Here is a 23,751-nt window from a genome sequence, read left to right as displayed (position 1 = left end):
TCTAGGGTATGTCGGCCTGCCTCAGTTCTCTTCTTCATTTGGGGAGGCAGTCACCTGGGTTCATATTGTCAGTGAACAACTTTTCATCTTCTATGTGAACATCACCCTCTAAGGGCATAGCATGATGCATAGCATGAGTTAGGAGTTCTAAGGAAGCAAAAAAAATAACTTCTTCAAGGCATGGATTTATTACTTGTTTGATGATTCACATGCAAGAGCAAGAAAGGAACAAAACAAGACAGTATACAATCAAAGGCTCTGGAGTAGGGGAAAAGCAAAAGAAAGTCATAGTTAGAAATATAGTCAAAGTAGGAAGATGCCATGCAACACAGTGTAAAAAAAAGAAGAAAAGTATAAGAAATGAGATTATGAATGCACATTAGGAAATATATAATCTAAACTGCATCATAAATCTACTCATTCTAACTGGCACAGAACATTCCATCCAATAACGGCAAAATATGCATTCTTGACCATAAACCACATCTTAACACATAGGCTGGATGTGTCTCAGTGGTAGAGCACTTGTCTAGAATGTGCAATGCCTTGAGTTCTATTCCCAGCACCACACCACAAAAAAAAAAAAAAGAAAAGAATGACCATTTTCTCAAGCTACAATGATATTACACTAGAAATTAACAACAGAAGACAGTTCAAAAATCCAAAAACATTTGAAAATTAAACATAATTCTTCTAAATAATACATGGCTCAAAAGACAAATCTCAAGAGAAATTTTTAAATAGTTTTAAATAATTAAAAATAAAAATGCAACCTGCCAAAATGTGTGGTTTGTGGTAAAAGTAGTTCTTAGATGGAAATTTATAGCATTACATGTATATATTAGAAAAGAAAAAAATATCAAAATTCAGTTACCAGAGTTTCACCTAAAGAAATTATAGAAATAACAACTATTAACTCTATAGTGAGTATAATAAATTTTAAAAATTAGAGTATCAAACTTCAAAACAAGAAAATAATACAGAAAATCAATGAACACAAAAGACTGTTCTCTGAGAAGATCAATAAAATTCATACAACTTTAGCCAGGTTAACTGAGAAAAGAAGACAAAATTACCAACATCAGAAATAAGAGTTATCACTACTAGTCCATAGACATTAGAAAGGTAATAAGGAACACTATGAATAACTCTATAATCATAAAATTGGTATCTACAATGAAATAGATCAATTTCTTGAGAGACACAAAGTACCAAACTAATGCAAGCAGAAATGAACAATCTGAATTAACCTTGTATCTATTAGAGAAATTAAATCAGTAATTAATAACTTTTCAAAAGAGAAAAGTACAATGTCCAGATAGTTTCACTAACTCAAACATTTAAGGAAAAAGTAATATCAATTCTCCAGCCCCCTTGAAGGGGTGGTAATGCACAAATAAGATAAAAAGACCCAATGGAGCTTTAATTTTTTTATTCCACTATAATAACCCATCTTTTCCAGGAAAGAGAAACAGAACTCTTCTTAAGTGATTCTATGAGGTCAGAATTACCCTAATTTTAAAACCAGATAAAAGTATTATAAGAAATGAAAACTGCAGGCCAATAGCTCTCATGAATATAAACATAAAAATTCTCAATAAGATATTAACAAATGAAATCCAACAATGAATAAAATGAATTATACACACAAGAAGTGAAATTTCTCCTAGGTATACAAGACATCCAAAATTCAAAAATTCAAAACTCAATGAATTGACTGCATCCCAAAAGAAAAATCATATGGTGATGTCAATTAATATAGAAATAACATTTGACAAAATCCCATATGTGATCACAATCATTTTTTAAATTCTTAGAAAACTAGTCAAAGGGAAAACTTCTTCAATCTGATAAAAAACCTTGACAAAGGACTTATGTTTACTTTTATACTTGTGAGGGACTGGGCACTTTCCACCAAGAGTGAGAACAAAGCAAGGTTATCCTTTGTCATCGCTATTATTTAATATCAGACTGGAAGCACTGGCTGTGAATATGACAAGAAACAAAACAAGTTATGCAGTTTCAATTGAAGAAATAAAGCTTTATTTATTGATGTCATAATTTTCTATGGAGAAAATCCTAAAGAATTTATAAAACTCTTAAAACTAATGAGAATAGCAAGGCCACCAAAAACAGAAAGCAGGTTACAGAGAGCAGAAAGCCCTCAACAGTTGTGTCTAAGAGCAAGCCAGAATCCAGGTGCTGTCAGCAAATGATTCACCATGAAATAGGCATCTTCAGAGACCATGACACATGTGGCCAACATGACACTGTCCCCTTGCCGTAAACTGGTTACAGACATTAGAGATACTTGAAATCTAAGGGCAGCATTTCACACTTGCTTTTCCTCTTGGTATATTTGGGGGAGATGAGAGAGGTAAATCACTTAAAGAAGACAATGTCCATTGGAAGATGAACCTAAATGTGGAACCTAAATTAAATTTGATCATTTGCTGGCAATCATCATTATCAACAGGCCAAAGAAGAAGAACTAGAATAATTTCAAATTATAATTATAGCATTTTGGAGATCAGCTTTCTCCAACAATTGAGGTAGTCATGGTACAACAGAAGGCCTTTGACCCCTGATGTCACTTTCTGGAGTGGATGATCTGTCAATTTGTGAGTTATAGCACTGGAAGAATGAATGTAGCTCTGATGGGTAAGTACTTTCCTGACAGCAAATAAGGGCTCATACTGCTAATATTATTTCTAAGACTTCTTTTTTATTTTAAAAAATAAATTAAATTATGCACCCATTTTTATTTTAGTTTTAGTAAACGTACTGAACATTGAACTGAGTACTGAACACATGCTAGGCAAGTGTTTTACCACTTGAGCCATGCCTTCACTTTTTTTGTTTGTATTTTGTTTTGAGGACAGGGCCCCAAAGTAACATTGCTTGGACTGGCCTCCAACTCATGATTCTCCTGCCGCTGCCTCCCAGGTGTCTGGATTACAGACATGTGCCACCATGCCTGGCTATAAACTTTAGAAAGAAATGCTTCTTATAGCCATATCTTGGTCTGTTAATTACAAGATAGACCACAAATGGTTAATTTGGCACTTACAGTTAATTTGAAACTTTTCAATGAAGCTAATTGTTTTGTATTTTCTAAATGTTAAATGTAAGTGCTTACTTCATTTCCATTAGACATACATGTCTTGAAAGTAATTTTTGGTCTCACATGTCACTTGTCTAAAGTACAATGTCATTGTATTTTATCATTTAAAAGAAAGCTCACCAATGCAGCACAAAATCCAAGTATTAGACTTGTATTTTCGAAGACCTTGTAAATATAATTGTATAAACAATGACGCACTATGAAGACCCCCTCCAGGATTTATAAATAAGTATGCAAAGTACTTACTCTAGATTTTGCTCAAACCGTGGCACTACATTGCATAGTTGCACAAACACTGATTTTCTATTATAATTAAAAGTAGCTCATGAAGGGCTGGGCATGGTGGTACATCCCAGCCCAGAGGAGACTGAGGCAGGGGATCACCAATTCGAGGGCAGCCTGACCTCCACAGAGGAAGCCTTTCTCAAAAAACCAAGGGCTAAGAGTACAACTCAGTGGTAAAGAAGTTACCTAGCATGTGCAAGGCCCTGAGTTTGGTCCACAGCAACACAAACAAAACAAAACCCGGATTCATGAACACCATGAATGACCCAAGCTTCACGAATGTATGTAATAATCATGACCGCAGTCTAAGGTACAGGGACTGCCTCAGTTGTGGCTGGCTTTTTCTTGGCATGTGATTCTCATTCCTCTGTGTTCTGACTCTGACCCATCCAGGCAAACATTCAATTGGTTAGAGGGATGGAACCATCTCACAAAGAGGCTCAGAATTAGAGAAGTTTCCACGGTTTCTTTAAATAGGAGGAATTGTTGGTTGGTTTAATCACAACCACATAGCAGTGCTGTGTCAGGCAACATTAGTATCATTGTGCTACATAGAAACAATTTTGGATAGAGAGTTTTGGATCTTGACAGCATAAGGTGTGCGTGTGTGCATGTGTGCGTGTATGTGTGTGTACCTGTTTTTCAGTATGAGTTCTTATCTGTAGGAATTCAGTAATAAATGAAGTACAAGATGATGTGTGATGTAATCAGTTCAGAAGCACATCTTGTGGCACCTGTGCCATGAGCAAATGGTGGCTGAGAGTTAATGAAGAATGGGCTTCTCTTAATTTAATGGTGGTATATAGTACAGAGAATTATTTATATGCATGCTACAGATGAAATACTCAACACGGCTCTAGTATTTAAAATGGATGATTAAAAATCAGTTTATTTCAAACAAGCTTTCCAGACAGCTGTTAGAAAAGGAAATGCTATTAAGATGTGTATACACATATACCAACTCTGAATATAAATCTATTTAAATTCCTTATAGATAGCAATCCAAAAAGGATTATTTCCAAATAGAACTTAGAGGTTACTTTCATTTTAATGTAATAACAACATCGTAAATCTTGGTTCAGAAGCAGCTGTTGGTTTTTCCAATCCATTGGCTATCATGTTTGAGTCCAAATAGAGTCAGCTAAAAAGCTGGTATACCCAGAGTCAGGCTCTGAGTAAACCCCAAAAGCCTCGGGCTCAAAGTCCTTTAATGCAGTAATGCTGTGGGCCCTCCGAACCTTTTTGAATTATGAAACAACTGAAACTATAACACATAATAGTGCATTAAAATTTATCCCCATTAGAAAATATTAATCAGCACAAATTTTGTCATTCACTAGTGAGATGTAACCCTAGTTGAACGTTCTCTTTGTGTGCAATGAGTAACTATAAAATGTAATAGAACACAGAACGGTTCCTGTGGATTCCTGAAGGACAGCCAGGACAGAAGGCCTCATAAGACTGACACTCTAAACAGAGCCAACGACAGGTCTCCCTAGGCAGCACCCACCGTAAAGAAAAGCTCAGTACCAGTCTCAGGTAGTTTAGATATCTTAACCCTCACTATATTGAAATGAAGTTTTTTTTTTTTTTTATTATGATCCTTTTTGGAAGAAACTTTTACATATTCCTAATGCTTTCTTCTGAATGGTCAACATAAATTAATTCTGTTTTAAAAATTCTTTGATTTTTCTTCAATCTATTTGAGATCTTTTTCTGAAGGAAAAAAGAAGTGTTTAAGTCACTTTTTAAAATGTTATTTCTCTAAGGCAACTAGAGTAATGACTAGAATGCAGTTCACATTTTCCATCCAAATTAAACTTAAGCCTGGCTAAAACATTAAGCACCTAACATATTCAGGTATGAATTACCATTTTTCATTGGAAGGGATAGTATGTTTAATTAAAAACATTATCTAAAAGGAAAATCTGATTCTGTGAAATTCTAAGTTCTGGTCAAAACAACTCTGAAACTATCAAACTCTTGTCTGAATGACTACAATCTTGTCCCTGCCTTACCTCCTCTCCCACCCTTGCCATACCTCCTGCCTTTCTCTAGCAATGTGGCCAAAGCAAAGGGAATGAGAAACAAGAGCATAGTCACACAGGAGGGCCAAATAAGAAGGGCAAAAATAGTATCATCAGCTTTCAGAACCACCAATTTTCAAAGTGAGCCAGAGGACAAAACAGTAGCTAGATTGCTGAATACAAACAGCTAAATCGTTCCGGTCTGCTGCCTGGATATAGAACATAAGCTACAGTGAATGATGACTTCATGTCCAGTTACGTATCAGAAAATCATACAGAAGTATCATTGGTGCACTTGGTGAATGATATTTAATAAATGTGTCCAATAAAGATATTTCTCTGCCTCCTGAGTATCTAGGATTACAGGTGTGAGCCATTGGTATGCAGCTATATTACTTCTGTTTAAATCTATGTCTACGGTATGGTCTCCAGCTTCTGTTTTCCCACTCTGGACATGCGTAGATCCCCAGCAGAGCATGGGAATTTGGTAGCTTAAGTTTCCTTGTTCTCCTAGTGAATTCTTTCTTCTTTATCTGTGAGGAAAGTAGAATTTAACAAGATGACAGTATGTAGGAGTATAGATATAAAATCACCTTTATAGGTTTTGTTTTTGTATTTATTGACTTTTTTAAGTCAAGGAAACTATTGGCTATTGCTAGGTAGTGGGCATTTGGTAAGAATTCATGGAAAAGAAAATTGGCATTGATTATAAATACTTCTGAAAATGAACAAATTAAAATGTTGCATGTATGTGTCTTATGTTAGCAATTTCAAGTATCTTTCTTTCATTTTAGTACAAGGTAAAATTCTAACACTCCTAGAAAAGATTGGACCTGCTTACCTCCAGGAAGATTTCATTCCACACTGCGCCATGGCTGGGAGGCCAGGGTCACTCATTTCTTGGTTCAAAGATGACTTCTTAGTACCTGGCGATGTTAAAGTACATTTTGTGGTTCTACCTTTATTTTCAAATAATATATTGTATGTCCTAACTCTATGATTTTCTACTTTGGCTTTTCTTGGTGAAGATTCAGTGGTTAGGTGATACTTAGAAGCCACAGAAAAAGAGCATGAAACTTTCTGGTTCCAGAGAGTACTTCTTTCCTGAGAATAATGAAGTAAGAGGGTTTGCTGCTGTGAAAACAGTAGGTTCAGTTGAAATCTCTTTCGGATCATGTTCTCAGGTACACAGCATGTGAATGAACAGAATACTTACTACAAGGAGATGTGGACCTTTTCTTCTAAAGAAAGAAACAAGTGGCACTTTTCAGACAGAAGCTCAACATAAGTTTTAGCTCCAAAAGCCCACAGAGGTAACAAAAGTACTTGAACAAGAACTGGTTCTCCACTTAGGTGAAAGGTCAGAGACTGAAAGTCTCCTGAGGAAATAACCACATGTCTAAGTATAGATGTTCATATGTGGAACTACTCATAGCCCTTATGAATGTTGTACCCTTGATGGCTTTTTTTACAACTGTTATTCCAAATGATAATAATTACATAAGTCGTTTTAGCACAGAGACAGGTCGTTAATGAATAACACAGAGTTCCCATTCCTGATTTCTCACAGGCTATAATTTTAATCTCATCCTAGGAGACCAATATTCAGAAAGTACTCATTTACCTAGGGAGTAAGTCAGTTCTACCACTCAGGAGCCACATCAAAAGTTGTTGGATTTTTCCCCTTCATTTTCTCCTCATTAGGGAATACACAATAATTATCCCAAAGTACTCATTTATTCCGGTCAGAAATGGTTCTGAGCTGGTGGAGTGGCTCAAGGGTAGAGCACCTGCGTAGTAAGTGTGAGGCCCTGAGTGCAAACCCCATAACATCAAAAGAAAAAAAAAATGAAATGGTTTTGAATATATACCTATTATAAGACAAAAATACAAAGCATTGACCATAGCAGATGCTGAGGAGGAGATGGAGCAAGGGGAATTCTCATTCCTCACTAGTGGGAATGCATTCCATGTCAAGCCACAAAAATACCCATAGTAATCTTAAATGCATACTGTTTAGTTTAAAAAGCTCATTTGAAAAGGCTAATACTGTATGTCTCCAACTATATTCTAGTCTGGAGAATTAAAAAGTATGGAAACAATAAAAAGAACAGTGGTTGCCAAAGGTTGGAGAAAGAAGGGAGAAGAAGTGAATGGGGGGCCTTACAGGATTTTTAGGAGAGTGAAGCTGTTATGATACTGTAATAGCAGAAACATGTCATTATACACATTTTTCAAAACAATGTATAATATCAAGAGTGAATCCTAATATAACTCTTTATATCATATCAGCTTATCAATCATAACAAATGAACTACACTAATAAATATGTTAACTAATGTTATTTTTTCATTTTTATTAGCACATATTCATTGTGGCAATTCTGAACAGGTTTACATTGTTCATTGGTTAGATCATCCCCACCATCTCCCCTCCACAACTCCTTCCCCACCCTCCTTAAAGCAATTGTAGAGCATGATTCTATTTCATATATGTATACGAAGCCCATCAGCCATATTCCTTCACCTTCATCTCTCACCCTGCCCCTCCCATGAGTAACCCTCCACTGTTTCATTTTATTTTTAATTTCACAAGTGTTTGTATATACAGTCATAATCATTCATCTCTTAAAAAATGAAAGTAATATAAGCTCATGGTAAAATTCAAACATCAGCATATAAAGTGAAAATTAAGTGTTTCACCCTAGCCCTGGATTTGACTATCTAAAGGAAATTATGTTTAGTAGTTTTTGTGTATCCTTCCAGAAGTTTACTATGAATTTTCATTAAGCAAATAACCAATGAGCATCTTCTATCTAGTACAACACTGTACCTTGGAGGCAGAGTTAAATACAAATTAGACAAATTTTGTTGCTTATTGGAGTTTACAGCTCACTGGGAGAATCAGATAATAATCAAGAAAACAGCAAAACAAAAAACAGTAATGATAAGCAAATGAAATAAACAATTGTTATGAGTGACAGTCATATGCATTGTGTATCACTCTGCAACTGGCTTTTCCCCTACTGCCGTGGCCATCTTCTGGGGCAATAGATAATTTTTCTGTTGCTTGACTTTCAAGTTTGAAGTTTTCACTCCAAACAAGGCCAAAATAGGGATCTTTGTATCATACCTTCAATGTTTGAGACATTCAACCATTTGCTGACACATGACTGCATATACTTCCCTCAAGTCTTTTGAATTTGACTAGGATAGATGGTGTGATCCAAAATTCATTTATTTTGTGCATTGTTCAGTCTTTTCCTAATGGCACTTCAGTGTCCAAAGTTGCTTAAAATAGTTTATCCCACATAGGAGGTCCCATAAATATTTTCTTATATATTATTATAATATTTCATTATGTTCTTCATATTTGAGGATTTATTTTACATCATTTGGGGTGCTTTTTCTGGGTAAATTAGTAATTGTGCCAGTGACATTGTGAACTAAAATGTCATACTTTAATTCCTCAGGTATTCTTGCATGAATTTCTGGACTCTATTTACTAACTTGTTTCTCTATTACTGTGCCAATACCTTATAGTTTGATTACTATAGTTTCATGGTTGTAATTTCTGGTAAAGCAAGTTCCCTTTCACTGCTATTTTTTAAAGAATTTCCTAGTAATATATTGTGTTGGTATATAAAACACCTTATTGATAGACATTTAGATTCCTGTTTAAATTTTCTATTACAAATTCCTAGAACAATTATTTCATCACTTAATCTAATTCTTTGTGACACAAATAGAGAACCAAACTACACATTAACACAACTCTAATCAACTATAAGCTCATTTAGTAATAGGGGAATAGCTCTAGGACGCAGCTGTATTATACACATAAATACTTTCTCAGAATTCACTGCCATAACTCGATAGTGCTATTTACAATGTGTCAAATCCACAAATGTTAAATCTTTCAATGTCAATGGTCTGCTAAGTAAGCAATTTCTGCCCTACTGATTTATTTTATGGGTAGGCATGGATCTGACCATTAGAACCTTATGATCAAATGTTTAAACTAACTAATCCCCTGAATTTCTTTTTCCAGTGGTAATTCTTGCTGGTATTCACTGCCAAATATTATCCCATAGTGTTTAAGTAAAAGTCTTAAAACAGAGGATGAGGTAGTCAGCGTGGTTTGGCTGGTTCTAACATCAGTGACACAGAACATGACTCCAAAGACTTTGTGTGATGAGCTCACTGAAGCAACATGTAGTTGGGGCTTTCAGCCTTCTTGTGCAGCAGCAGATTCTGACCTGGTGTGAGGGACAGATTTGCATGTCACACTGACCTTCCTCAGGGTGCCCCACGACTTCTTTTAGACATTAGCAGAAGGCAAATCTCTATATCTCTAAAAACCACTCTACCATTATAACACCAATATTCTACAATTAAAAAGCATAATCATCAAACTGGAACTAGGTTTGCTTTTAAAACCATAAATTACTTGATAAGTGTAAAGTTAGGGTCTGTGAGAAAATATGAAAACCTTTATATTACAACGGAGAATTTGAACTTTGTTAAAACTCCTAAAGATAATGTTAATCATGTCATAATCAATCACGCAGTACACCCAGCCAGAGTACAGATTCAGCTTTCAGTTTTAATTCCTACAGGTGAATCCCTCAGAGAGGCGACGGTTACCAAAGATCATTAGTATACTATACATCTTATCTGTGGACCAGGAGGGAGCTTTATTCCCATTCTTAATTCTTTTAACTTGTAGTATAATTTCTTAGCCCTTTTCAGTGCATTGCCTTTTACTGTTATGCCTTTGACTTTTGTTTAAAAAAACTTCTACTAATATCAACATATTAAGAAATTTTATTTGTCACAGGCACATTGTTAAAAACTATGTATGTCCTACGTATCCTTCAGTGCCCACTCTGTAATGTAACACATGATATATTTTAAAAATTCAGTATTAGAAAAAATACACTTCCCCAGGAAATTGGTTTGTTGTCCTCTGCTTAGTGGGATTTGTGCCTTTTTCAGTTCTTCAACTTCCACAAAGCTCACCATCAAACATGAAGACCAGCTCCAGCAAATGTAGAGGCCTTCTTGGTTTGTGAACTTATGTCATTCTTTGTCATAGGTTTAGCTTTCTATTTTACTTCTATTCTCTCTGAAACTTATCCTTCTATTTCTACTTAATCATATTTTCTGTGTTTTTAATAAAATGCCTCAATTCCTTTTCTAGAATGAGTGGCTAACACCCAACCCAGTTATCTTCTTCATGAATTCTGCTTTTATTTCACCCTACACCACTCCTCTGTCTGCATTTCTGAGCACTTTGTCTTCTATCAGTCATTTTGGTTCTCACTTTTTATTTTTGCTCATTACATTGTTACATGACTCTTTTGTTTTTCCAACTGGTAAGTGGAGGAATTTGCACCTTCCAAATCCTCTATAGTTCTTGGAACCGTGGAAGATACTTAATGGTCACTAAAGAAAAAAAGGAACTTACTGTTAAAAATACATGCTGCCTACAGGGAAGAAAGAGTAAGGAAGAAACCTATAAGAAATTTAAATAATTACCTAACAAGGAATGAAAATGCTTGTCCTGGGTTTAGCTTAAAAGGGTTTTTTTTATTGTTCCCTGTCTGCAAGTAAATCAAGTTATATTTGGGGCAGGAAGTTCCTACAAGTGAGAAGCATAAAGAGAGTTGAATGAAGGCACTGTTGCAAAGTGTGGGTAAGGTTCATCAAAACTGACAGGCATGGTGAAGAACCTTGAGAATGGCAGCGTACAGAATCCTAGCTAGAAACACTGTAGAAAGGAGCAGTTTCTGGAACCAGAGTTACTGTAGGAGAGAAATCCTGACAACAGCACGGTCACAAGTAGAAGAAGGTCATGATCAACTACAGCCAGGCAGGAGGGAGCCAAGGGAACAAATACCCTAAATTCTCTCCTGCCAGTGCTTCCCATTGTCTGAGCCTGATCAGAAGCCAGAGGGCCAAGAAACACTGAATGCAATGGGGAGGAGTGGGTAGTGAATGGGGCGGGAGGGGGGGCAATGAGAGAATATGGTGGTACCCAGACTTCTTTCACAATAAGGGCTTCCTTGAAAGAATTCTTTATTTATAATCAGGTTATAGAGCATTTGCCTACCATGTTCAAGGACATGGGTTCTATCCTCAGTACTGCAAAAAATAAATACAGACATAAATAAATACTTAAAGGCTTAAATCTCTTGGAAAGTTACACACAATCTTCAGGCTTCCATATGAACATAAATGATCATTGAAGGTTCAAAGAGTCTTTAAATATTTCCAGTCTTCCCCTTGTGTTTTGAGACAATGGAGCTACCTTCAGGATCACTTTTATACTTTTGTTCCACACAGGTTCTCCTACTTTTGGAGGATCTACCCATTTGTATATGGAACATATTAAAATATGCCCATCCTAAAAGCAGTTGACCAGTTGACATGTCTGCTTTTGTAGGCACTTGATAAACACCCATTATTTTCATTTTTTCAGATTTTGTATTTCAAACTAAAACTTATTTTTTCAGCTCCAACACATATTTTTGGCCCTAGAAAGCCCTTAATTCCATGTGCTGGCCTTGCAGAGGTTACTTAGGCTCCACTCATTGTTTGGCAGCAGCATTACCTCCGAGGAGATGGTTGAGCTGCTGGTGGTTGAGCTAATCTGATTTGTGGTTTCCTGTTCCTGGATTCAAGAAAACCAGTTTATTTCTTCCTTAAGATTCTAGTATTTGGGGAGCTTTACTTTAAGTCACATATAAATGTCATATCACCTTCTGAGGTCCTTCAGAAAGGATATGGTGTGCTTCTATGAGCTCGTTTTTAGAAAACTTTTTATTGGCATGTAATAGTTGTACAGGGGACTTCATTGTGACTTTCCACACATGCATACAAGGTACCCCAGTTTGTCTTACTCATCCATCACTCTCCTTCTTCCCCCCTCCCCTCCTCTAACAGTCCCACTATTGGAAACATGTTCTGTATCTACATGTGTGTATATAATAATGCTTATATTTGTATTTGAACCTATCTTCCACATATGAGAGAAAACATGTGACCTTTGTCTTTCTAGACCTCACTTACTTCACTTAACATGATGTCTTCCAGCTCTATTCATTTACCTGTGAAAGAAAAAAAAAAACCTCATTCTTCTTTATGGCCAAATAATATTCCATTGTATATCTATTCTACATTTTCTTAATTCATTCATTAGTTGTAGGGCATCTGGGCTACTTCCATAGCATGGCTATTGCAATAAACATAACTGTGCAAGTGTCTTCATTGTATCCTGGCTTACATTCCTTTGGGTATATCCCTAGGAGTGATATTGCTGGATCATATAGCAACTCTATTTTTAGTTTTTTGAGAACCTCTACACTACTTTACATAGTGGTTGTACTAATTTACATCCTCACCAACAGGGTATGAGAGTTTCTTTTTCCCTTGAATCTTTGTCAACATTTGTTGTTGTTTGCGTTCTTGAAGGCAGCCATTCTAACAGGAATGAGGTAGAATTTTAATGTGATTTTGATTTGCATTTCCTATACTACCAGGGATATTGAACACTTCTTCATGTGTTTTTTGGCTATTTGCACTTCTGCCTTTGAAAGATTCCAAAATCTTTTGGATTTACCAAAGATTTCTTAGAAAACACTATCCTGGATATTCAATCAGGCTGTTGTATAATTAATCAAATCAGTACTACCAAAAACCAAAATTATTTTGTGTCAAGCTCAACAGCAGCAAACAAAATGCCCACCATGTGTCAGATCCTCAGCCTCCTGGCATTGTCTCATTCTATCATTTACCTTTCCTAACAGCTCTTTGAAGTGAATATTGTAAGCCCCAGTTTACAACTGGCAAATGAGACTCAGAGATTCAAGTGAGTTGCCTAAGGCCAACTACCATACCACATGGCCCTGGAGTCACTGCTACCAAGAAACACACAACTTTTATTTTTTTTTGGTTGTTGTTTTGAGACTAGGTTTCTCTATCTAGCCCTGGCTGACCTCAAATTCACACCCCGTTAGGATTTTAACTTTTTGATCGTCCTTATTTTAATAAAAGTTTCATTGAGGTCTAAAATAATCTTTTTAAGATCTTTAATGTGACATTAAATGTATAATGATCATTAGTAGATCAGTGAATAGTTCTGGCAATCAATTCATTTGGTCTTGCTTATAAAACAATCATAACCGGATGTAGTGTTGAAAAATGGGATAAAGAGCCTTCTAAATTTTAGCAGCAATTTCTTGCCTCCTGTGCTGTCCAGGTAGCTTTTTCTGCCTTCATCACTCAAGGAGAGCAGCCTGCCACCTATGAGCACAAACTGTTCAGCTCAGCATCTTCTTCTATGTGTACTCTTGAATTTACTTTGTTCTGCTTCCTTCTGTAAAGTTAGTTCTTCAATGAGCCCATATTTCAGCTCTGAAATATTTTATGAGTAGAATGAACTAGGCTGATATTATATGCATAGATATTACTGTACATACTAAAATGTAAACTTTTGGAGAGCTGAGATTTTTATGTCTTTTGTGCATTGCTATAATTCCAGAATCTGAATGGTGTTGAACACAGTAGAAACACATAAAATTTAACTAATTATTAGAGGCATTAATTTTTTCTTTTCTTTCAGAAAAATATTCTAACATTAACCCTTAAAACTGTACCCATTTTTTTGAGTGACTCCCAATAAGCCCTAACTTTAGTAAATGCTTCTAGGTAGTACAAGTCTGACACCAACAGTGATGTAGAAGGAGCTACCACCTGAGTTCTACACATACCCTAGTTTCCATCTCAGTTATGGAACAATGAGAATTTATTAGTTCATGCAGACAACAATCCCCACAAGAGCCCAATCTCTGTGGCTATCTTCTCTAGATATGTGTAGCCATTGCCTATCACCACCCAAGAAATATTTGTTGAGTCAATAAACAATGATAGAATATAGAATTGTAATTGTTTAGCACAACAGTGTTCAGCACTGAGCATATGCTTAATAAATACTTATTGAATTGCATTGAATATAATGCTCAAAGAGAGAATCATACCATGCATTCCAAAACTGAGTAGGCATGACATTGAATTGCCAGCTGTTGTGGATTATCTATGTGGCCCCTCCTCACTGGAAGAGGACTAAATGGAGATCTTACTGCATCAGCAAACTCCTAAATCTGAGCAGCAGTTCGTTCCCACTGGGCTAGCTTACTATATTTGGCATATTTAATGTTAAAACTAATGCTTACCATGATATCATATACTTTCCAATATCATTCACACAACCAATCAGAAGGCCTCTTTCCAGAGAAGTGTATTAGCATTTATTATCTCGTCCTTCCTTATTCTCTCCCTTTTCCTTCCTTTCTTTTTTTCTTAATGTTGAATGTCATATAAAGATGCAAATGCTCAAAGGCAAGGATCTTTACAATACTTCACTGTCCAAGAACAGTGAATAGATGGGTAGCTTAGTAAGACAGACATTCAACTCTATAATATGTGACCAGTTTTCCTTGCCCTTGAGTTCCCTGAATTAGGTTTGGTCAACGTGACACAAGCTTCAGGATTCTATTCACTTATTCCTTTTAGTTCCCATCAGAATTAAAGTATTCTGAGTGTATTTCCAACAAGGATAACAAGACATTAACATGCTCCACATTTTTTAGGCTCCAAATGAATCTAAAAATACATATGCATGTGTACACTACATGCACACACAAAAATACGTGTACAAATGCATTTTAAATAAATAGCCAATTGTTGGACATCCCCGAACAGAAAGCTCACACAGCATTTCTAGTTCTGCTTTGCATTAAGACCGGCAGGTTTCCTATAACACAAATCTCTCAAAGTGAGTAATTTTAAAAGTATATAAAATAAAACTAATTGTTTCTGAATAAAGCAATCTATGGTGGGGGTGGGGAGATGAAGGCACCAATATAGACAGCATTTAAGTAAAGGAGAGAAATATTTAAATAAGCACATGCCATCAGGTTGTGAATAGAGCGTTAGTAACACTGAATCAATTGGTAAATTAAAGCTCTGTTAAATGTTAATGAATTAACAACTATATAAATACCTAGAAGTATAAAATGCTCAAGAAATTGAAGAGTCTAAAACAAGGTCAATTTACTCTCTAACAGGGAATATTTTTATTACAAACATTCAGAAATTTAACTTAAACTTAAAAGTTTTTAGTTTAATAAAAATCTTTCTGTTATCAAGACACTTTTCTCCCCTCTGAGTTTTACAAATCTCTCAACAGCCATTATAAGTCTTTTGGTGTGCTCTTTTGTATTTGAAATATCTCTTGCCTGAAATTAAATTCAGTCCTAAAATAGCAACTATATCATCCTCTAACCACTTTCCATTAGTAACAGCAAACTCCAGAGATTAGTAGAGAGCTTCATGTGCTGGGAAAAGGAACCATATGGATGATTTCAACATAAGACTTGACTGCTCATTAAAGCAGTGTATGCATATTTGTCAATATTAATGGCAGACACAAATGAAATCTGACAAAAGTGAAGTCATTGTCTTATATAGACTAAATCTAAGCTGAGTGCAGACTTTGTCTTTCAACGTTAATTCTTGCGGGGCTGTGAAACACTTAAGTCATTAAAATTGTTTAACTCTCCCCTAAGTACAAGAGGATTCTGGGGAATGTATGAGCTCTCTTCAATATTAGGGTTTATACCAGATGAGTCTTCAAACTAGAAGAAGCCTTAGGCATAAGATAAATTTCCTCATCTGCTGTCATGATTGACAGGTCCATTTGGTTGGGTTGAGGGGGGGTTGGGGAACCAGAGAGCAGGAGTTGGGCCTGACTTGCAGCCCTCAGATTTGTGTCTGTTTTATAAGACTGAACGCAGTTGTTGCCTATTATCTTCACTTCAACCTGCATGCAGAGATTTTTTAACATTAGCCACACATGCTCTTCTCTGAGCCTCATTGGTTATTTTTTAAATACATTTCTATTTCCTTGGTAAAGACTCTGTTAGGCAGCTAAATTTAGCACTGCCAATCAGAAGAACAGGTGGCATGTGAAGCTACCAAATAGGCCCTGTCCCATCAAGCTTTCCTAAGAGCCAATCACCAGGGCCCTGCTGTAGCGATGTGGGACTGTCAGCAGATCTGGTGAATATAAGGGCAGGCCAGCCCCTGGCTCTGGAGCAGTCGTGCATTCCCACCTCGCCTCGGGTGTAGGGATTGCATAGAAAAGCAAAACTACACAGTCAGGACTGTGTAGTTTTGTTTTTAGGTTTAGAGGCTCACCGATTCATGTCAGAGATGGTCAGAAAAAACAACTCTACATAGGACGTCGTTTCAGAAGCAACTTTGGGCTTAGTCCCATCCTTTTTAGGCACTCTTGAGAAATCAGGTGAGTGAGCAGCAACTCTTCATATTTTAGCATTAGAGCTACTTTCTTGTTGGTGTCTAACTGCCCATTATTTTTGAAAGCTAAATGTATTTGTTGCTGGTTTTAACCTGTACTTTGGATCTGTTTGTTAAATTCAGTTTTAAAATGTGGGAGCTTTTTTTTTTTTTAATCAAAAAATCAAGTACTTTAGCCTATCAGCACAATCAATAATTTAAATTGTTTAAATGTATTTGATATTCTAAAACTCAGGGTCTGAAATGATAAAAATGTTTGCTTTTTTTAATAGAGCATGTTTCTGTTGAGAATGTTCAAGGTTATATCGCTCAGTGATAAAGTAAGGCACACCAAGAATAGCTCTGATAAAATGCATGTGGTATCAGCTACACCCTGATGACTTTTTAAGGGAATCAACTGCTGAGGTATCAGTTGCAGGACAGTGACAAAACACTTGCCTGCTGTCAGTCAATGCTGGAGAGTTTATTTTGGGAGCATGACATTTTAGATGCATACCTTCAGCCCTGGTTACACAAAGGCCTCTGAAAAGCAAGTGCTAAAGCAACAAAATTCACCTTGACAATAAGAATATAAGACCAATTTAGGCCACTTAATTGCAACATTTTAGAAATTTGGAATAAGGCTACATAATTGTTTTCTACAATATGCCGAATCTCATTGTGCATTTTAATTCAACTCACAATCCAATTATATGATATGAGATAAATGTCAATGCTAAGAAGGGTAAGAAAAAAAATGCTTTTAATTTCTAAATACACTTTGATTTCTCATCTTCCTCGGATTAAATTACAAATCATAAATGCCTGTTAATACATAGATGCACAGTTACGCATTATAGATAAAGAACTACTTTTAGATGGTGCACTAGTTTGTAAATAGGAAAAGTCAAACACAAAAGCTTGTTCATCCTGAAGATAATATGCTACAAAAAAGAGAGTTCTTTTTTTTTTTTCATTTTTCTTTTATTATTCATTATTCATATGTGCATACAAGGATTGATTCATTTCTCCCCACTGCCCCCACCCCCTCCCTTACCACCCACTCCGCCCCCTCCCTCTCCCCTCCCCAATACCCAGCAGAAACTATTTTGCCCTTATTTCTAATTTTGTTGTAGAGAGAGTATAAGCAATAATAGGAAGGAACAAGGGTTTTTGCTGGTTGAGATAAGGATAGCTATACAGGGCATTGACTCACATTGATTTCCTGTGCGTGGGTGTTACCTTCTAGGTTAATTCTTTTTGATCTAACCTTTTCTCTAGTACCTGTTCCCCTTTTCCTATTGGCCTCAGTTGCTTTAAGGTATCTGCTTTAGTTTCTCTGCATTAAGGGCAACAAATGCTAGCTAGTTAAAAAGAGAGTTCTTGATAAAAGTTTTGTGAAAAACTTTTGGGTACTATCTGAATTTTCCAGATACGAATTTTGTCCCAGAAAGGCTGGTTTCAAAAAGGGGTGGGGGGAGTAGTGGAGTAGCTGAAGTGGTAAGACTGCCTGCCTAGCAATCAGAGGTCCTGACTTCAAATCCCAGTGCCCCCCTCAAAAAAGATAGGCTGGTTTCATTTTATTTTTAACAAAGTAAAACATTACAATAAGGTGCAGCATCAGCACCAAGAAGATTATTGCTCCATAAAGTTTTAGTGAACGAAGAATTTTATGAAAAATAATGATGAAGCAATTGACAATTCAGAAATTGCCTTTTTATTTCAGAACAGTGAAATAAGCATGTTGAATTATTAGGTATCTATGCATCAGAAAAACTTTCACATAATCTCTGAAACTGATGGACAAAGCACTTTCTTCCACTTAAAGAGGGACTTAACTGCAAATTTTTATTCATTTCTTTGATGTTGAATATTTTATGTCAGAAAGCATAGGTCTTTTCCCTTCATCTACATTTTCCACCAGCCTTCTATTATTCAGTCTGCATATTGTTCCATATTAAGAACTCAAGCCAGCATTTTCCTTTCAGATCTATAATAAAATTTGGCCTGCCTATTAAATTTAATTTTTTCTGAGTATCTCCTTCAGTAGTAGTAGCATTAGTTGCACAGTTACAGTTTGAAGAAATGTTAAGAAACAGAAAGCATTCTACAAAAAGTATGTGCATTTGATCAGGCTTGCTAAAGCTTTTCAAGTCAGTAAAGGAATTGCAAAGTTCAAATTGTTAGTTTTGGTAACTATTGTTGTAAACAACCAGACAATTGCAGAATCTATGTCTCTTTGTAAGCATAGATGCAGCAAGTGAAGACTATTGGGAGGGAAATGTTTTAAAGGTCATTGTCTCTTACACATCAAGTTGATGTAGAGGTTCACTTTATACTTGTCATATCTTGTCTCCTTAATTACTCTTCATTCCCCCCATCTTATTCCAGGTTTTCCTTTTCACGAACTCTCAGCTAATTTCCACCATTGGTAAAACTGAATATTCCCTCTTTGACCACTAGGATACATTCCTTGCTGTGTTGGGCCAAAATTTCCCCCCATTTCCCCTTAAATTTGCTACTTTATATTGGACTTCAAGTCACCTTAAAGGATAACTGTTCAAATCCAAGCCACAAAAGAGAAGACTTGCCCATCCCTCCAAGACCACAGATGACCAATGGAGCAACCCATTTGGAGAAATGTGTCTCTGTCACCAACAAAGTAGGGAGTGGTCCTCGGCAGTGACATGCTTATTGATTTTTCGCTTCCTTTTCAGAGTGCCTAAAAAGATGACAACTCAAGCACCGACGTTTACGCAGCCGTTACAAAGCGTTGTGGTACTGGAGGGTAGTACCGCAACCTTTGAGGCTCACATTAGTGGTAAGCCCACTCATTTGTACTTTTGTTTGTTTCCTTCACCTCTGCTCCAGTAAGGTAACTTTGTAGGATTTGACACCAAGTTTAAGCCTAGCTTTTGCCTTGTAAAATTGTCACAATGCTATGGAAGGGTCATTTCAAGGGCATAGTACTCACAGAATACTGACAAAACTCTGACAGTATAATGACTCAGAAATGTTTTATTCATATTTATAATTCCACAAAGCAAAAATAATTACCATTAGATTAAAATTTGCTGTCAGAGTCTAGCAAGTAAGTAGGACCAAATTTGGTTATTCTACATTTGGGTTCAGCTGCAGAACCAGCCTGACAGTCAAGAACTCTAGTGCAATAGTGACCAGCCACAGAGATGCTGGGCAGGTAGTCCATGCACCTGAACTTCAGTTGTTTTATGTAAGAAATATGTATTCAACCTTCCTTAGAAGTAGAACTCTTCAGTGATGAGTTAACTTCTAAATATCTTATTCTCTTATTTTCAATCTTCATTAAGTGATTCTAATCAGTTAAAGGCTTTCTGATCAAGTTGAAATGACAACAAGAAATAATATATAGCACTCTGGTTTTTATAAAAAAGGAAGCAAATATTTTCCCTAAAATTTTATTCAAATGGATGTTCATCTGTTTATTTTTTGCCTTCTTTTTCTTCTTCATAGCTCAGTTTAGGGATGATTCCAGAAAATGCATGATTCTTGGAACCTATCATCTTGTGAAAAAAAATAAGGGTTGTCTATGAACTATACTGTAAATAATTTCAAAATTATTTAATCAATATGTCTCCTATAGTATTATAATTGGCTGTGTTAGATTACAAGGAGTAATTCTTATTTCAGTGCATCTCCATGTGCATTGTCCCACTTTGTTTTTTAATTGTATGACTTATAATAAAGATATAAAATAAAATTTCCTTTTCATTTCTTTTTTTCCATTTTATGTACCAATTTTGTTCATAACTGGATAACACTTAATTTTACATTGGACAAATATCATTCATTTTCTATCATATGGAAATCAATTCATTCTCCTCCTCTTCCAAATAATTTACTTATTTATCTTGGGATGCTTAGTTACTTCTAACTGAGCAGAACACACATGGCATCAGTGGGACCTTCCCTCCTTGAGGAGTAGTGGAGCTGGTTTCTCCATAGCTTTTTGTTCCTTCACATTATATGTTAATAAGTTCTTAGGAATACACCACTGAAAGTATGTGATTCCTGTGAATTAGTCTAATAAACTATTCACTCCGTCCAAGTGAGACTAATGTAAGAACACTTTCAGCTATCTTCACCTCTTAATTCAAGGAGAGACAGGTCACCATCATTTATGTCAAATGCAAACCAAACCATTCCCTGAACTAGCTTTATAACCTGAATACAGCAAGCTTTAATATGCTTAAAACATCAAACCACTGATATATAGTTCTTCACTGTGTAGTGAATAGTGAGTGAAGACAATGGCTTTTCTACCTAGTTCTCAAAGACTAGGTTTAACTTAGCTGCTTACATGAGAAACTAGCTGCCTGTCCATGTTATCACAGTTTTACTTCAGACACATGTGAAAGCAGGACCAGTCAGAAAGACAGTGTCCCTGGAATGGCAGAGGCAGAAGACAAGTGTGTCATCCTACCCTTGCCAGGCACAACTCTTAGATCACCTTACTGCTTTTGTTCCTCACTTGTTTTCAAAGATGGCACCACTTTTTTATTTCAAAGTTTCCGTGGTTCTCCCCTTTTAGATGTCTCTTTCATGATTTTAATGATGTCTATTAAATTGCATCAGATTGAGCTCTAGGCAATCTCTGTTCATCTCTGTGCCACTACTAGCTCAGGGCTCTTGGGAAAATCATTAAGCCTCTTGTTTGTCCCCTATAAAATAAAGGAACTAGCCTCTGCATAGCCTATGGAGTCTTCATAGAAGCCTTCAAGTTGACACGCCTACCATGTGACAGTCACCGTGTCACTAATACTAAATGCGTTTCACTCTGCTAGCTTTTACCTTTACCCGTTAGCGCAAGGCAGTGAAACATGCTAGGGCAGGACAGAGGACTTTGCGGTGTCCACTCCAACATAAAGACAAATCGTGCTTGCTTTTCAGGTTTCCCAGTTCCTGAGGTGAGCTGGTTTAGGGATGGCCAGGTGATTTCTACTTCCACGCTGCCCGGCGTGCAGATCTCATTTAGCGATGGCCGCGCTAAACTGACGATCCCCGCCGTGACAAAAGCCAACAGTGGACGATACTCCCTGAGAGCCACCAATGGATCTGGACAAGCGACTAGTACTGCTGAGCTTCTTGTGACAGGTAGACTGGTGGGGACTTGTCTGTGCTCTGTTGCCTGAGGGGGAATCCACTACAGATGGGGGAAGGGTCAAGATGGAGCTATGACCCCATAGAGAGACAGTTCCCAGCCTCAAGAAGAGGCCCACTGGAGGCTGAATCTATCACAAAGTTGTTTGCCTTGTAGAATTTAATTCTCCTTTCAAAATATGGCACAAAAGTAGCTGGGAGTCCCTGTCTCTGTATACAAACACAAACAAATATTAAGGGAATATTAGAAGTCACTTTTCTCAGCCAATAAGTAGAAAGACTTGGAGCCTGGCTCATAAACCCAGTAAAGGATTGGTGGAGATATTCTACGAATCACCAGGGATTCCCACAGGTGATCTACAGAGGAGGCCGCCATTTAAGACACATTGAAAATATTACACAGTAAACACACTCAGGAAAAAGCAAATGATTACTACTGAAATGGATGATACCATTTCCTCAGAAAAGTTATCATCACTCTTAGTGGCCTCTGTTACCGTCTCCATCTTTTACTCCCTGGTGAAATATGAAAACTCAGAACGTGAATTACTTTACACATTACACAGCAGTATCCTGCATGAACTGCAAACTGCCACACATATTTATCCAGGAACCCATACCTTCATTGATGTCCAGTTAAGGGCCATAATTGACCTAAACAGCAAGCACACCAGGTAATGTTAGATATGAATGTTTAAAATGCATTCAGAAAATTTGGAAATGGGAATAGTACAGAGTGGACACAAAGACCCACCAAAGTTAATCCCAGTCACCCTTCACATTTATCTTTTCAAAAATTTCTTTCAGTATAATTAACCCAAAAAAATCCCCTTCCTGTAGCATAATTAACATGAAATCATGTCATTACTGGGATTAACGTTTTAAATGCAAGTAAGTATTTGGGTTATTTGAACACTGGTCAAGTTGGAGAGGGTTAGGGTTTATTTTAATTGAATTAAAATTGAAGAATTCTGTAACTCACAGGTGCATCTATTTTATCCACCACTGGAATTCATTTTAATACAATTTACCGAAGCAGGCAAAGTTGTTACCATAATACGTTAATATAATGCAAGATATGAGGTTGAATAGTGCCAGGAAGATTGTCTAGAACTATTATAATAACATCTAGGCTTTCTGGTTAAAAAAATAAATAAATAAAACAAATATGGTGGCCTAGGGCCGCAAAGCCAAGCAAATAAGGTGAAACATGGCAGCAGAATAGCTTTCTGCCATCTCCTGGCTCCAGTCTTGCTGTGATCTGCTGGGTGATCTCGGGGTTCAAGGACAGTCAAGGTGTTGGATTTGGAGTCATCTCCTGGCTTTGGAACCCAGCTGTGATTGTTTAAAAATACCTTGGGAGCTGTTGGTGACTCCCGGACTTGATTTTTTTTTTCTCTGCCCCTGCAGCCGAGACCGCGCCACCCAACTTCGCGCAACGACTGCAGAGCATGACCGTGAGACAAGGAAGCCAAGTGCGTCTTCAAGTGCGAGTGACTGGAATCCCTACACCTGTGGTGAAGTTCTACCGGGATGGAGCCGAAATCCAGAGCTCCCTTGATTTTCAAATTTCCCAAGAAGGCGACCTCTACAGCTTACTGATTGCAGAAGCGTACCCTGAAGACTCCGGGACCTATTCTGTCAATGCCACCAATAGTGTTGGAAGAGCTACTTCGACTGCCGAATTGCTGGTTCAAGGTGAGCTCTGGAGGCTGAGGTCAAGGAAGAGGGGCGAAGCCTGAGCTGGGACCATGTAGGGTGGGGGACCTCAGCCTCCCCTCTCAGCCCCAGCCTGGAAGGCTGTGAGCTGAAATCA

The 23,751-nt window shown here is 36.9% G+C and overlaps 1 protein-coding gene across 3 annotated transcripts in view; it reads left to right on the top strand.

The window, feature by feature from the left end:
• Window positions 1-16,582: 16,582 nt before the first annotated feature.
• Ttn (titin) overlaps window positions 16,583-23,751 on the top strand; it is a 270,679-nt gene continuing 263,510 nt past the window's right edge. For all 3 annotated transcript variants that reach the window (XM_074071183.1, XM_074071182.1, XM_074071185.1), the window contains exons 1-4: window positions 16,583-16,803; window positions 19,514-19,617; window positions 21,726-21,929; window positions 23,346-23,633. In XM_074071183.1, the coding sequence (XP_073927284.1) occupies window positions 19,527-19,617; window positions 21,726-21,929; window positions 23,346-23,633 (583 nt within the window). In that variant the 5' untranslated portion in view covers window positions 16,583-16,803; window positions 19,514-19,526. The remainder of the gene's footprint in view (window positions 16,804-19,513; window positions 19,618-21,725; window positions 21,930-23,345; window positions 23,634-23,751) is intronic.

The sequence above is a fragment of the Castor canadensis genome, chromosome 4 (assembly GCF_047511655.1).
Source record: "Castor canadensis chromosome 4, mCasCan1.hap1v2, whole genome shotgun sequence".
NCBI classification, from domain to species: domain Eukaryota; kingdom Metazoa; phylum Chordata; class Mammalia; order Rodentia; family Castoridae; genus Castor; species Castor canadensis.
The sequence above is the reverse complement of the archived record's forward strand: the minus strand, read 5'-3'. Positions and strand labels throughout refer to the sequence as shown.